The following is a 17,131-nucleotide window of genomic DNA, read 5'->3' as shown; positions in this document are numbered from 1 at the left end:
ATAAAATGTTGTTGACGTATAATCATATCAAACATTATATATATATATATATATATATACGCATTTATACGCATATATAATAACAACACACACATATTTATATGCATAAGGCCATTTCCCGTGTGATACTCGTCACGAAACGCACGATTTCCTTTCGCAACGCTGAAACTTCATACACCGTATCACTGCAAAAACAGAAAAAGAAAGAGAGAGAGAGAGAGAGAGAGAGAGAGAGAGAAAGAACACTTCTCTTACTCTCCTCTCCTCTCTCCCACGCTACATATTATATACCTCTGGCGCCAGACGTTTGACGATTCATTTCACACTTTTATCAAAGACGACCGCGCGTGTAGGGAACTAGACGATCGCTATACTCCATACTCTTTGCTCCCCTTTCCCCATCCCTACTTTTATTGCAATGGACGACGGATCCTTCTTGGGCTTTGAGAAAACGTGCATCCAGAACGACGAACGGTTCACCGTCTATATTATTACTTTTTCTTTTTCTTTCCTAACGTTATTTAAATATTTACTAACGCGTAACACGTATGTTGGTGGTAACGTATACGTAAATATATATATATATATATATATGTAAATTTAATATACACGTATACATACATATATATATATATATACGTAAATAGAAATCTATGTAAAACGGTATCGCAGCTGTCGCAGGTAAAATGCGTACAACAACACGTTCGCCCGTTTCTCGACAAGAAGCCAGAACCCGTAAACCCACTACTCGCCGTGATAAAATAGAAATAAAAGAAAAAAAAGAAAAGAAAAGAAAAAAAAGGAAAGGAAAGAAGAAAGAAGAGAAAAGAGTTGGTGATGATGGTGGTGATGGTGATGCTGGTGGTGGTGGTGGTGGTGGTAGAGGGCTTTCAACGATCATTACGCAGTCCGACGTAGTACCGTGCGACTTAATTAAACGCATTTAATAAGCAAGGATTCGCATGCGCGCCCACCAAGTAATCGAGCCAATTAATCGTACCGCGAGCTCATGCTTCGGTTACTTTTTCGCTTTTAACTTTGCCTCTCCTTGTACTTCTTCACTCTTCGTTTTCTTTTCTCCGTTCTCATCCCCCGTTCTCTTCCCCTTCCCCTTCCCCCACCCTCTCCCCCTCGCACAACCACACCACACCTTTATTCATACCCTTCTTCCTTTCTTTTATTATTTCTTTTTCATCTCGTTCCTTTTTTTCGCGAGATACGTGCGCGTCAGAGTTGTGTTCGTTGATCGAGGAAGACGATCATCATCCCCTCCCTCCCTCCCTCCTCTTTTAAATCGATTAAAACAGGATATACTCGGATGAATCGTTCCTTAATGATCTTCCACGATGAAATCGTTTCGTTTCGTTTGAAAATCTTTCTCGATGTGTATTGATAATTAAATGAACCCCTATATCCTTTTTTTAATCTTCATTTCCGTACAACGATAATATGTGTTTTATTCATTTATAGAATTGTTAAACAGTTATTATATTGTATATGTATATATGTATAAAGGGTGTGTAGAAATACGGGTAAATTGTAATGAAATATAAATCGACGATTTATACATTATTAATAATTTCAACATGGTAATATATATCTTTTCAGCTTGTATTTCACACACTTACTTTTACGCTTATATATATACGTGTCATCGAATTAATTCAGTATACAGTTATTTTATTGATCTGTTGTTGTGCAATTATTTTTATGCATCTCTTCTCTTTCTCTTTTGTTCTTGTTTTCATTCGTTCTTCTCCCCCTCCTCCCTCCACTCCCCATTTTGAAATGCATCTTTATAGGTAACTGTACTTATTCGAAAAGAGTACTTCATTTTCGGACCGACGAAAACATTGGATTGGAATCACGATAGGTGGTCGAGAAACAATTCGTTGATTCAGACAATGTATGAGGGGAAGCAAGCTTTCATTTCGATCTCTCACACATCAAAGGGTATAAAAAGAAAGCGAAAGAAAAGGAAAAAAAAAGAAATAAAAAGAATGAAACGAAAGATGTATATAAGAAGAATGTGTTGTACATACACATATGTTATGGTAATTATAAAAGTGGGACTAACAATAAGACAAAGAATTAAAAATATTCATATTTGATGATTTATATTATAAAATAACTAAATTGTATGAATCCTATAAATTAGTTAACTATTATAATTATTGGTACATAATAACTTTTGGAATATAATTGTTTTTATTTTTATTAATCGATATATTAAAAAAAACCGACACCATTCCTCAACGAAATTCAGATAATTTGTGGGAAAGCCCATACATAAATATAATCCATACACGTTAACTCAGTTTCTGTTTCTTGAAGTTTTCAACTTATCGATGATTGGCCATCTTTTCTTGGCCAGGAGAAAGACTTCCTTTTCATTTTTATCAAAGCCCACCACGGGTAGCCATCGCATGCGTGACTCTTATTTCCGTCATCTTGACTTTCAACAACTTCGCTTATCCAACACGATCGACACAACACAACACAAACATCTCAAACAGACTTCTTAACGCCTCCCCCCCTACACACACACACACATCCCTCCAATTCCATACGTGTACACTTTCACATTATATTAAATCCCTTACACATACAATTTTCCTTTCGAAAAAAGTCTTTATATTAGCTTTGTAGTACGCGTTAGTTGAGAAATAAGAAACGGCGTAGAATAAACGTGGAAGAATCGCGAAGTAATACGATTGTATATATATATATATATATTTGTATATATATATGGACGTTTTGCTCTGTGGGATTTGTGTGTTACGTTTCGTTATACCGAGTTACGAGTCGAACGTGACCGGACTACGTTACGATGAGCTCGACGAGCTGCGAATAATGATTTAAAAAGGAGCGACAACGAGCGACGATTCAAAAGTGCGTCGTTAAATGTTCTTTTCTATTCCCGACTTATGTACAATTTCTTTTTATATTTTAATTCTTCTAACATAAGAGAGATCAAAATATATCGGGACACTGTAGAACAAGAGAAAAAAAAAAAAAAGAACTTTTGATATGTCATTAAGCACGAACTGTTCGAAAATAATCGTTACGATCGGACTTTTTAATACTTCATCAAAATTTCATACTAATAATTACGAGTAATATGTTTATATTATAATATATATATATAATAATAATATATAATTAATATATATATAAAAATAATATATAATAATAATTATAAATTTTGAATCACGAGAAAAAATTGTTACTTTATATATGTATTACAAAAAAAAATTGTCTCAATTTTNAATTATTATATATAATATATAATAAAAATATATATATAAAAATAATTACGAGTAATATGTTTTGTGACTCGAGGTTTTCCTACGATTAAATGTTTTTTTTTATTTATTTAAACGATTTGAAAAAAAACGAAAAAAAATAAAAATTAGTTTCTGTTGTTTTGCTCAACGTTAACGATGTTGAAAAACAAAAAATAATGCATCTCACGGTTGAAATCTTTTAGAATAAAATCGTAGGATAAGTACGTACATATGTAAATACATAACGTGAAAGACGATAATGCGTAGGTATCAATTTGGGATCACAGTGCAATTCGAGTCCCGGAAGTCACTCAATAAGGAACGAAGACATTTCCATAATTAACCATTACGAAGTTCATACGTCAGAGATGTCAGAAGAGATGCGTTTCTCGAACGTTCGTCGCTCCTTAACGTTAAACCATGATGATATATGCGTGGGTGTAGTGGTTATCGATTACGAACGAAAATTATGACTATTTTGTAACGAACGATTTTTGTAATATTATCTTTCCTTTTTTGTCTCGATTGTGAGAACGTTCTCGTTATATGTATTTTTTCTTTTCATACTTTACAGAACTATTAATTTATTTATTTATCATATGTTAACTTATTTATTTCCTATTAATATAAATGTTCCGTTTTGTTATTTAATTGAGACAAATTTAAATAACGTTATTGAGATTAAGAGAATTTTGTTTTATTCTTATATTTAGGAGTTAAAAAGAATTACATTATTTAATTTAAATATAAATCTAACAAATTGATGAGTTTGGTAAAGTGACTTTTTGTGTACGAGTATTATTACCATGAAAGTGATATTATCGAATATCGTATGGTTTTAATTTGTACCATTAGAAAGATAAAAAACGATATACATATGTATATTATTAGATATATTATTTACGATCCAATCGTATGATCATATATTTTTATTTTTATATTCATATATAAAAGAGGTAGGTATATCCTTCAAGATAACTGATTTATTTTATTATTATCATTATTAAGAACGTTAGAAAACAAGTCATTCGATAGATGAATCAAACTCCACCAAGAACACGCATGAACCGTAGTAGGTGGTGAACAACAACACAACGAACGATCGAAATTTCAAAGCTTGAATACGCTTTGAACGCGAGTTTCTTCGATCGATGATGACTTCGATTAATTCTCTTCTTTCGAACGATCGAACCTACCTTTCGTCTTTCTTTTCTTCTATACGATCGATCGAACAGGTGTACGAGCTGTTCTTCTCAAGCTCATCGGCTTCGATAGGTATTACAACTACCATAATCATCATCATCATCATCATCATCATCACTACTACCATAACAACTACTACTACTACTACTACTACTACTACTACTACTACTACTACTACTACTATTAACACACTCGAATACGAATGCCGTGTCGCAAAAAATGTATGCAGGAAGGACATGACTCGTTAAATCGTTCGTAAGGCCGTTCATCCTTCTGAGAGAACGCGCGAAAAAGATGGAAAAAAAGAAGAAGAAGAAAAAAAAAAAAAAAAAAAAAAAAAAAAAAAAAAAAAGAGAAAAAAGAAAGAGAAACAACATAGGTCGAGACGATTCTCACGATCCTTCGTAAAGTAAGAATTTTATTTTTTCATGTAATAATAAATAATACACGTAGTTCTCTCTTCCCCGATGATTAGTTAACGTTTGAAGAACATTTCTGAAGTAACAAAAAACAACAAAAAAACAAATAAAGAGAAAAGAAATAAAAATGTTTCATTCAATTATATTTTCTTTTTTCTTTTTTTCTTTTTTTTGCCATTCGATTAATTTGTATTAAGGAAATCGTGTAGAAACTAAAACTCACGTACGTGGACAGGAGCACGTAGTTTAATAAAAGTCTGAGAAATTGATAAGCTTATAATACCGGTAATACGTACGAATGCGTTTTATCTTCCGGTTATGTTATCAACGAGATCGCCGAACATGCGTCGCATATTATACATTCTTATTATCATATATGTATGAGACGCAACTGTATTTCTGTTTTTCTTTCCCCTCTTTTCTTTTTATACGCGTCATATATACTATATACTTATATAATAAATTATTAATTTATTATACAATATATATATTATATAATAATATAATAAATGATTAATTTATAATAAAAGTATAAGCGTTAATCTAGTTTTATTTCGATTTAATTACCTGGAGCAGGGCTGGAGGGTGAATGATTAATTTATAATAAATTCATTAACACTTTTTCATTTTTTATATTCTGTGTTAACAATATTTATTATATTATAATATTATATATAATTCAATTAGTTGTTTATCTCGTTCAAAAATAAAATTATTAATAAACGTGTCTTAAGGGAAATCGGACAGGATGAAAAAAATTCTTTTTTTCATATATATAATAAACTTATTAACACTTTATATCTCTTTCTCTTTTATTTTTTATACTGTTAAATAATATCTTCTATTATATATCCACCGGTCAATGACGTCTTTTTATTTCTTTTAAATATTTTTCGAAAAGGGAGATATTTAAGGAACAAAGCACCCGCTGGCACGAAAGGGACGCGCGAAAAATAAGATTCAAAGGGAGGAGGACGCTTTTTAGCCATCGGCCAACGAATTTATGAGGATCCGTCTCTTGCGTTCATTGAAACTTCCGGCGACCGAGAGAAAAGGGGGGAAGCACCGAGACCCTGGTCGTTCGTGTTGGTTGCCTGCTTCACAAACTATCTTTCTTTCTCTATATACGTTAACACACATATGTACATATATATATATATCTGTACGCGTAAGCGCGGACGAACACAGCATGAATGTAATAAAGTTCGGGAGAATGAGCGATAAAGAGTCGTACGGGCCGCTTGTGCAATGTGCTGCATTTGATTTACACGCTATAAAAGTACGCTGATTAATTCCTTGCACATTCGCGTTGAGACTACTATCGTCTTACGCGCGCGTAAAATATCCTTGTTCTTCTAGACCACAACCGATGCCTTTATTCATTCTCTTTATTATCTTCTTTTTCTTTTTTTGTCTTCTTCAAATATAATTCAGTGCAATTTTCGTCAAATCATTTCTTTTTTTCTTTTTCTTCTTCTTCTGACTTATATTACTTAAAATAGATTTATACTGAATTTATATCTCAATAGATATCTAATTATTGTGTAAGACTACTGTGACGTAATATATATATATATATGTAGATAATCTCGGTATTATATAGAATACAAAGGGGACGGAAGTTTTTTTTATACTTGCGTCAATGAAACAAACCCTAAAAAATACCTTAAAGCAAATCTTAAAGGAACAGATTAAAAAGGGACGTTTGTCACGAAAAAAATCGTAAAAAAATACTGAAAAAATACCTTAACAAAATTTGATGCCAGAACATACCCCATTGAAGCATATATTCTAGATTGACCAAAACCATCTCGGCATTCTATAGAATAACCGAATAATGTTCGAAAAACATGTTCAATCTTATTCGAAATTCTATAAAATGTCCGAAGGAATTGTGTATATTGAGAGACCGTAACACATATATCTAAACCTCTTTCAAATTTGATTAGCTATATGAAATGAAATATTTTGGTTTGGTAACTAAGTTCTCGTCGATTTTTTAAATTTATTTTTCAATAAAAATTTACAACTAATTAATCAATATTGTATTCTCCCTTGTTAAAATAAAAAAATAAAAAACGGAACTTAGTTAGAACTAATATACATTACGTTAAATAATATATTTTATTATCTACAACACTTTACTTATATATAAAATAAAGTATTAGCTTTTAACGTGTCGCTGACTATATTACTACTACTCTGGCTTTTTTCCAATAAAAACGTAATCGCTTGTATTCCGTCGAAACGTGCGCATTACGTTGGAGTTTGTCGTTTCATTGATTCGAATTCGATGAATCGATTGGATCTGGCATTGCGTTCACTACTAGCGTACTTAATGAACGAACGAACACGGATTTAATATCGATCGGGAAAACTCAGTATAACGTAAGGAAGGAGGAGATTCTTGGTAAACGATGACGTTTTGCTGTGAAGGGAAGGGAAGGAAAAAGAAGGAAAGGGAAACGAAGAGTTCATTGATAAAAGTCACCATGAGAGACGTGCTCTTCTCGTTCTTAGAAAAACCACTTAAGACATTTTATTTTATATTATTTTTTTCTTTTTCTTATTCCCTTTACAAACTTCTTTTTTTTTCTATATAAACTCGCGTCTAGAAGGCATGAATAATAACCCATAAATGTTTTTAATACTCATCATTCATCTTGCTAACCCTCTTGAATAATATTATATCGTTGGTAACGCGTTCGATGAAACTTAAATTAAAGCAGATCGTTAAATTAGACACGATACTTCGTGATAATAGAATTTTTTCGAGGTCGTTTCCCTTTTGATCTCAAACTCTTTCCCCCTCCCCCTTTTACTTTCCTTTTCTGTTATTTTCTTTCCATCCTTTGTAATCGACCGATCTTAGGGTCGATTAAATCGACCTTAATCGTTACGGTCAAAAGTGAAAAGAAAAAGTTAGCGATTACGATAATAGGAAAAGAAAAGAAAGAGAGAAAGAGAGAGAGTGAGCAAGAAAGAGAAAGGAAGAGAAACGTTAGCTTAGAATTTTCATCGAATCACAAACTCCCACGCAATTGCGTACTTGATGATAAATCGTATGAGGATAAATAGAAAAGTGGGTGCTGGCTATTTGGCGCCAGCTTAGTTGGCTTTTATTGGGCCAAGAGAAAGATAGAAAGAAAGAGAAAGAGAGAGAGAGAGAGAAGAGAATGATCGATCACCGTCAGTGTTCGTTCTTCTATTTTCGAGCTCGCGACAACTGCATTCCAACAAGTAACTTCTATCGTGAGTAGAACTCGTGACTCTACTTTTATTTCTTCCTCTATTACCCCTTTCTAATATATATATATCTCTCGTATATAGTTGTATTATAAACATTTATTAAATATTTTCATTGATTCAAACCGGTCACGTGACTTTCCATTTCTAAATTTTTCCTTAATAATTATAATTAATAATACGATTAGAATTATATATTTACAAAAATAAATATTCGATAATAGATATTCTGATTTGTTATTTACGGTAATATACGAAACAGTTATTTGAAAAATAGAGAGAAGAAAAAAAAAATAAAAGAAAGGTACATAATCGAAAAAAGAAAAAAAAAAAAAAAGGAAAAAGAAAGAAAGAAAAACTTTAAGACGAGAGCACACGATCTTGACGACCAGTTTTTTCAACCATCAAATTACAACACGATGCGTCGTAGTCTTCGTCGAACACGTCGCGTACCGTGTGATCGCTATGCAACAAGTTAATACAGGAAATTGCAAAGTATCAACGCGTTGTATCGACTTGTTTGTCGCGTTTATGGCAACAAGCCTGATTAGGTTTAACGATTTGTTCACGCGCGCGAACGCAAACGCGCGTCTTAGAGATGCGATTATCGAGAACGCGCGAATATGCAAAAGAAGAAGAAAAAAAAGAAAAAAAAAATAGGAAGTATCGATTTTAAAATTAAAGGAACATAAATAATAATCGAGCGTGAAAGAAAAAAAAAAGAAAAAGGTGAAAACGATTTTCAAAGTACGGCGCCACGAGCTCTCTTATGGTATCATGGACTTAGGCCAAGGAAGACTTTACTTTGTTGGAAGAGTGCCAAAGAATTCGTGCGTGCATTTTTCCATTCATAACCGCGAAATCTATATTTGGGTCAGACATATCGAGCAAATTCGTGGCACGATGTTATTTTAAGATCGAACCGGAGTACCGTGTCAGTTGGCTCGTTAATCCATTCCTTCGTTTTTCAACCCTTTTCTTCTCTTTTATTTTTTTTTCTCATATTTTCTCCTTTCTTCGTCTTAATTAACGATTAGCGTGAAACAATTATTATCTTTTTTATGTTTCGTCACAATCGAGGATTATTTTTCTTTTCGATAAATAATTAATTAATCTTATTGTGTTAGAACGCACGTGAAAAATTAATATAAATATTATACGCAATGATATTGGGGAATTTTGATATAATATAGCAAAAAAACAAAGTAATACTGATTAAAAAAAAATACAAGAATCTAAATGTGGTGTTTGTTAAAAAATTATATTAGAAAGGCAAATGTCTGTTAATTTAATTACCTGTATAAGTATATTTTTTTGTTAAATATAAAAAATGTATATTATCTATTTATTTAATATAATCTTATATATACTTTATATATTTTAAAAAACAAATTACTTGCTTTTCAGGAATACGCGTAAAAATGAAATAGAAAATAATTTGATATTAAAAACCAAATCGATTTTCAAGAATATTAGAAATATATCATCGAAGAATCGGTTCTGATAATACCAAAGAAAGATAATATTGAAAAAGGGAAAAGGGAAAAGGGAATGATCATCATCTTCGTGATGGACGTGCACGCAACGGTAAATTAAATCCATTGGCCGACTATTCAAAGTATTCTTTCAAAATATGATCGGAATTCCGAGCTCGCTTGTTTATGCATTTGCACTTTCGCGTTCGCAAATGAAGTTGCAGATTAAGAGCTGTGCAAGAAAAAGAAAAAGAAAAAGAGAGAAAGAGAGAGAACACAAGTGTGCGGTGAAAGGGAACGGACGATTGAAATTCCTTTAGCACGGTTGTGCTCCGGTGTTCGCACTTTTGACAAATATCACGGAACGTAAGCGGACTAGTACGAGCTTAAGTGGCCTCTTGTTGATACGATCCTTGCCAGGATGGGACGGAACATTTGACACGTGGTATTCCCTAATTGTCTAAGCTATATTTCACCATCTAAAATCGTCTTACAGGGATACAAGTATGCGAGTACGTTGTATGTTATGAAAAGCATTTCCTCCTACGTGGAGATGTCTTAAAGGATTTACGATTTCTCAAATTTTATCAGAAGAAGAAGAAAAAGAAGAAGAAGAAGAGACTCACGTATGAGGATTGCGAACGAGAAAAAAGAAAAAAGAGAAAGATAATAAAAAGGATTAATCGTGGGATAGGTAATATATTTCTCTCTTTCTCTTTCTATCTCTTTGTCACATTGTAAAGAAAAATAAAAGGATAGAAAGAAGGAGATAGAGTATCTCACCTGCGAATCAACCACGATATCCTGATCCACGTAAAAGCCGGTCGTCGTCTAGACTTCACGAGTTTATCCAAAACATTGTAAGTGCCTTCTCATGTAAGGAATAATATTTTACTCGATGCTTAAAGCCGCATCATCGAGTACGAGGGATTGCTTATTTATAGAATACGCTAATGGAACGACATCGCACCTGCGTTATAAGTATATATGCAAGTATGTATGCGTATACGTATATATATATATATACATTGCTGTAAACTATAAGTTTTTATATATATATATATTTTTTTTTTTGTCGATTAATAATACGCGTCTATGTTTAATCTCTTTACGAATATTTTGTCATCTTATAATATTTTCTTTTTTTATCCATTCGATAAATGAATCTTTCGTGTTGCATATAATGTTAAAATATTGAAGAAGACTTCATATACCGATGGAGGTAAAATAAAATAGGCACCTTTGAAAGATTGCGAACGCGACGACGACGGCATCTTTCTCGCGAAATTGCTTGCGTTCTCTTCTTTACCCGTGCATCGAGATTATTCACATATCTCAAAGTAACAAGCGTTATCTTATCGCATCGAGATAAACTCGCACCGTTCCTTATCGAACATTCGTTGAATAGCTGATAAAGTATGACAAAGGTCGTTGCGAACCGGTATACGGAGGATTACGTCGTTGTTTTGCTTTTGTTCATTACAAAGAGATTTTCTTTCTCTCTTTCCCACTCGCGTGTACAAATTTTTACGAGGTTGAAAAATAATTATGATGAAACATAAAGTACGGCATGACTTTTAATATTACGATGATATCGTTATGAAAGATGAAATATCGTATATGGAAAGTATATTCAAATAATAACTTCTTACGTATCTTTTGGAGTTTTATGTAAATGACCGCGACAAACATTTTCTTAACCTTATTTTCTTAAGTCTATTTTATTAAAACATTTCATCACGTACCGATCTTTTTATTTTTCTTTTTTCTCTTTCTTTCTTTCTGACATTATACCTCAGTATACACGTATACACACACTTTCCTTTCGAGATTAGGGTTAACAACATTTGAATACCCGTTTGAAGGATTAGCATAAAATATATATCCAAGTAAAGATAAATTATTATTTTATTCGACGAAATAATAATTTAACTATTTTCATTTCTTGTATGTATAAAATATATTTAAGTTGCGTATTAATTAAAAAAAAGATAAATGTTGTAAAATAATCAATGTAAAATGTTTTCCTTTTTCTTTCTGTTTATATATATATAAACGAAAGAGTAATATTATATTTATTATTACATTCCTCGTTCTTGAATAAATTATTAGTAAAAAATTGGAGACACGGAATAAGTGTCATCAGCGGGGTGGAGTAGGAGGGGGGGGGGAATGATATTGTTGGCAACCCTATTCGAGATACGTCATATTCTGGTAGCATCTTCCGATTTGCCTCGGTAACGCTGTCTCGGCAAATTATTCGCACGATTTTCACAAAAGACGAGAATGCACGATAGGTCGTTGCATAACCACGAACTGATGGTGGTGGTAATCTTTCCGTCGTGTTGTCGACTAGAAATGTTGGAGGAGTGTAGTAGAGAAGGAAGAAAATGAAGAAATAGAAGTTGAAGAAAAAGAAGAAAAAGAAGAAGAAGAAGAAGAAGAAACCAAAGAGGAAAATTAAAATAAGTAAATGTGCGAGAGATGTATGTATGATGATATATCTTGTACTTCTTATTCTTCATCTTGTGAACAGAATATTTTATTAATACTTGTTCGCCTTGGTTCACCCATATCGATCACTTCGATAATCGATAAATACTAACATACATACGTATTTACGTATAAGCTTAATACCTACGCGAAAGATTTGCTAATTTCATGCAAATCTCCTATTAGAAATCGTCTTTCTCTCTCTCTCTCTCTCTTTTACTTTTTCTTATTTTTATTTCTCTTCTTATAATCTTATTTCGAAATACGAAATGGTTTCTTCAAAATAGCACGCGCGTGCCACCTTTTAAAGTAATATATATTAAATATATATATATATTTTTTTTATTCGTTTTTATTTATTGCAAATATTAGAAATTAAATGACCAAACCTTTTTTCTTATCGATAAAAAAAGAACTTTCATGTTTCGTCGTTCTCCTCGATTCGAATATAATCGAGTAATCCATTTAATCCTTGCAAACAGTGACGGTTGTCTTCCGATCGATATTTTCTTTCTTTATTTCTTTATATATATATATATTTTTTTTTCTTCTTTTTGGGTATTATTTCTTTCAAATAGGACACGGCGCACGCGGCTCAATTTTACACACCCGTCGAAAGTTTTTCTATATATTATATTTATTGTCGAGAATTCACGTTCGCGAGCGTATAATTGCCGACTCGTTCAACCGGGAATTTCACCGACAAGGCCACGGATCAATGATGATGATAAATGATAGTATAAGACGACTTATTATTGACAAGTCGAAATATAAATCGCGGTGAGAGTGGAGATGTTTTCTAATAATAGAAAATATACCTAGACTCGCGCCTACATTGCATTGGAATACAAACACAAATCGTGTGATAAGATATTTTTTTTAGAATTTTATCGATTAAACAAAATTGTATAAATAAGCACACACATACATACGTTTATATATATAGTAAGAAAGAAAGGGATTTTATTTTTGTAAAAAAGAAAAATTCTTTAGAGATGGTAGAGAGACGACTCCCTCGACGTTGGTTACAAAAATATTTTCTGCTCAGAAACACCCCATAGAGACGAGTATCTTGTCGAGAATTCCTTAACCAACACGAGTCTCTGAATTTACAAATTCCCCTTTCCCCTACCCCTTCCCTTTCTGTCGGCACGTGTTCGCACTATCGTTGTTCGTAAATATATACATTCGTTGATCTTTTTTAAGAAAGACCGTCGTGTCTCGTCCGTACGAGAAAGGACAGATTTGTTCGAATGTCTCCTTCGTCAATTTTTCAAGATAATCTTTTTTTTTTTTTTTCAAATTGTCAAGCAAACCAGTCGTGTCGTATGGGACGGTTACGACGATCATTCGTATATTTTATTTTTAAGGCGCTGTATAATTATTTAGAAAAAAAAGAATACAAATTACTGTATTTTAAATTGAATGAAAATTAGATTTAAAATAAAATACAACGTGCCTTTTAACTTCTAACGCACCTGTAAAAAGAGTATTCTTTTTTTTTGTGTCAAATAACATTTTTGGCAGCAACTGAAGATCGAAACAACGAAATTATTTTCAATTACGAAATATAATTACAACGTGAATTATTTATAGAAATGAAGGAACACTTAAAAATCCAAATTTGATTTTTTAAAAAAAAGGTACGCAGTATTTGAAAAATTATAAAACATGAATTTAATAAAATTGGTATAAATATTTTCTTTTCTTCCCCCCCCCCTCCCCTTGTAAAATAGTATTTTTAATGTTGTCGACTATTAAAATAAATCTTCGTATTAGATATTGGAAAAGTTACATAACAGAAAAGCAGGATACGTAGTATCGCAATACAATGAAATAATTTAATCGTTCGTATTATATTTTTTATCTAGAAATAATGGTCACCGTAAGTATATTATATATAATATATATATATATAATTGCATAAAGCAATTTAAAGCTACGCGAATAGAAATTAATTTCCGTGAAAGCTTAATAATAAGAGAGCATTGAGAGGTAAAGCAAATTCCCATAAGATTCTCAATACATATATATACATAGATATGTATATGTATGTGTGGGTGGTTTATATAATCTTTAAGCGAATAGCCAGCCGGTAGTATCATAGAATGCATCGCGCGAACGCATTGACTTTTGGCAAAGAAGAAGGTGTTTACATAACGACGATCTATGTAGGTCGTTCGTATCGGAGTCCAACATGCGGAACAGGTAGACTGAACGCACACGTTGTTAACTCTCTTAGGAAAGACTATAGTAATTTGATTCCCTCCCTCGTGCCAAAGAATCTCTTTTCTCTTCCTTTTCTTTTTGTCTTTTTCTTTTTCTTTAATCGCGATTCTCGAGGCAAACGATATATTATAATAAAGGACATTGTAGTACACCATGACCACCAAATGCATATACTCGCATTCCTTGCAGTATTCCGTCAAATACCATCACCAACTTTAACGCAAGTTTTTGTCCTTTCACAATCAGACAAACCTCGCGACTCGGGAATATCGCGAGATAACGTTTTATTTGCACCAACCGTAAGAAGATTGTCGTCGTAGTTGCCTCCTTTACACCGTTATCGTCGTGCCATGTTTATTTTTAACGGAACGCTAAGATAAAGATAAGCTTCGTACGGAACGAGGTGCGCTAAATTTTCTATCCCCTCTTCTTTCCTTACCTCCCTCCCTCCTTCCCCCCTTCCTCATCACTTCAGTCACCACGTTCGAGATATTATACTCGAAAAATGTTTATCTTCCTTTTTTTTTCTTTCTTATAAACTCCCCTATCTMCCCCCCCCTCTCTCTCTCTCTCTATTTCTGTCTGTTATTATCGCGTTTTATTATTTTTTTTAATTTTATTTCATTAGAAATTACTTTCGAAGAAAATCCCCTAGACACGTTGTTAATCGCGTTTACGCAATATAATGGTTTAATGTAAATATAAACTAAATCATATTGTACGATTTATCTTTCGAACAAACATAATTATCACAATTCGATACGTTTAAGAATTCGAACAATTTTATAATGTATAATATATATATTTATATTTTCCAAAGGTACATACCTTGATATCTAAGTGTGCTACGTTGAGAGAATGCAAGAAGGCAATACCGTCTAAAATCTGTTTCAATAATCTCGCCACTTGTCGTTCTTCTGGTACTTCATCTCTATCCAATATCATTTGCAATTCGCCTCCAGGTGCTCTATAAAAATTCGAACGATACAAAACAAAAAATAAAGCGATCAACAATTTAAAATAATTCATTTTGACAATGGTAAAAATAATAATAATAATAACAACAATAACAAAATATCCAATAGAATAACGAATTTGATGAAAAAGTTTATAAATAAAAAATCGATCAATGGAACGGATAACGATACGAATTTCGTACGCGAATCGTGCACGTGCCATTTAGAAAGCTAATACTACGAAATATTCATATTACATCATTATACAAAGGTATCATAAATTGGTAACGTTCGTTATGTAATATCAAATATATATCTAACTATATTATGATTGCGTTAGAAATTATTCTTGCACAATGTAATAATGTAAGAGAGACCCGCGTACGAGCCAGTTTATAATGTATAGAAGTATTATCAAAGAAATATAGAGAAATAAAATAAGAAGACAAAAAGAAATAACCGCACGACGAGGTTTCATAGAGAGAAGAAGTACAGTTAGAGGTGAGGAGTCCAGTATGTGAAAACACACTAAGAAGAAACTTACAATTCCAAGACGAGAACCATCTCGGTATTGGTCTCGAAGACCTGGTGGAGGGAAACGAGACGAGAACAGTGAGCAGCGGCATCCAGCACCGCGACCTCATGAAGTGCCTCCGCCCTCAATTCCTGAGCACGTCGTCTTTTCCTTAGAAACTTTGCGGCCCATTGCCTACCACTCGATCTCTCTCGGCATCTTCTCACCGTTGCGTATTTGCCCCTGCAAAATGGTAGACAAAGAAAACGAACGATTAGAATTCAATTATTTTAGTATCAGATACGATTCAATATTTCAATATTAATGGGGGAATTAACAAATTAGAATTTATTTAAAATGATTTGTAGTTAAATAAGTTTCCATTATATTTTTTTTTAATATAAATATGTGTTATCGTGGAAGACCGAAATTGAAGAATGTCAAGATTCACATGGTGGTCGCTTGGTGTGTGTCCGAAATATTAATATATCAGAACAAATTCAAATATTGGGTCTTTCATCAACGTATTTGGTATGCGTTGACATTTCATATATATGTTTAAAAAAAAGAAAATCATATTTTTTTTATTAGTTAACGTTGGATTATGAGGTATTGAATAAAACGGAGAGTAAAAAGGCAGGATTATTTTGTTCATTTCGAATTGACATTAAATATAAATTGAAAAAAGAAATATTAATAACGAACATTATTTTGGTATTATTATTTTATTCATGGTAGAATTATGACAATATCATAGCGTGCCCGACGAGGAAGTCCGGGTAAACAGTTGGTTCGCTTTCACTTATATTTAAAAGACGAATACTTATCTTTAAAGTTTTCTTAAAATGCAACCGATCCTATGCAATAATCTTACCCATCGTAGAAAGGTGTCTAAGTTAGGTATTTACGTCAACCATCGTGTTCGTAACTCTTCCCTTTCTTCGATAGAATTACGAGAGATTAAGGAATTATCGCTGTTAGATGTGTCTAGCCGCAAAGTTGTGTAAGATAGAACGATGTAATGTAAAAATGATCGATCGTCAAAGTTAATAATACGTGTAAACATCTAAGAAACTTAACCGTCAGTTATTTACACCATCTTGTAACTCTGCGTAGATTAACAACGTTTGATTATCGAATGAGACTAGTCTAACGGAGATGTCAACAAAGAAACTCGATGTTGTATCTGGCAGGCGTGTATATGTATATAAACATACACTCATATATATATACAGGATGTCCCAAGAGTCACTTTATTAGATTTACAAATTAAACATTTTTATTACAAAGGGAGAACCACCAAGTTGGC

The 17,131-nt window shown here is 32.5% G+C and overlaps 1 protein-coding gene across 1 annotated transcript in view; it reads right to left on the bottom strand.

Annotated features, from left to right (window-relative positions):
- LOC106783959 (serine/threonine-protein kinase 17B-like) overlaps window positions 1–17,131 on the bottom strand; it is a 94,799-nt gene that overhangs the window by 6,583 nt on the left and 71,085 nt on the right. The window contains exons 2-3 of the mRNA XM_014742987.1: window positions 15,853–16,065; window positions 15,181–15,319 (exon numbers count right to left, since the gene is read on the bottom strand). Of these exons, the coding sequence (XP_014598473.1) occupies window positions 15,181–15,319; window positions 15,853–16,065 (352 nt within the window). The remainder of the gene's footprint in view (window positions 1–15,180; window positions 15,320–15,852; window positions 16,066–17,131) is intronic.

Source organism: Polistes canadensis, unplaced genomic scaffold (assembly GCF_001313835.1).
Source record: "Polistes canadensis isolate GaletaPanama2010 unplaced genomic scaffold, ASM131383v1 scaffold_1, whole genome shotgun sequence".
Taxonomy (NCBI): domain Eukaryota; kingdom Metazoa; phylum Arthropoda; class Insecta; order Hymenoptera; family Vespidae; genus Polistes; species Polistes canadensis.
The sequence above is the reverse complement of the archived record's forward strand: the minus strand, read 5'-3'. Positions and strand labels throughout refer to the sequence as shown.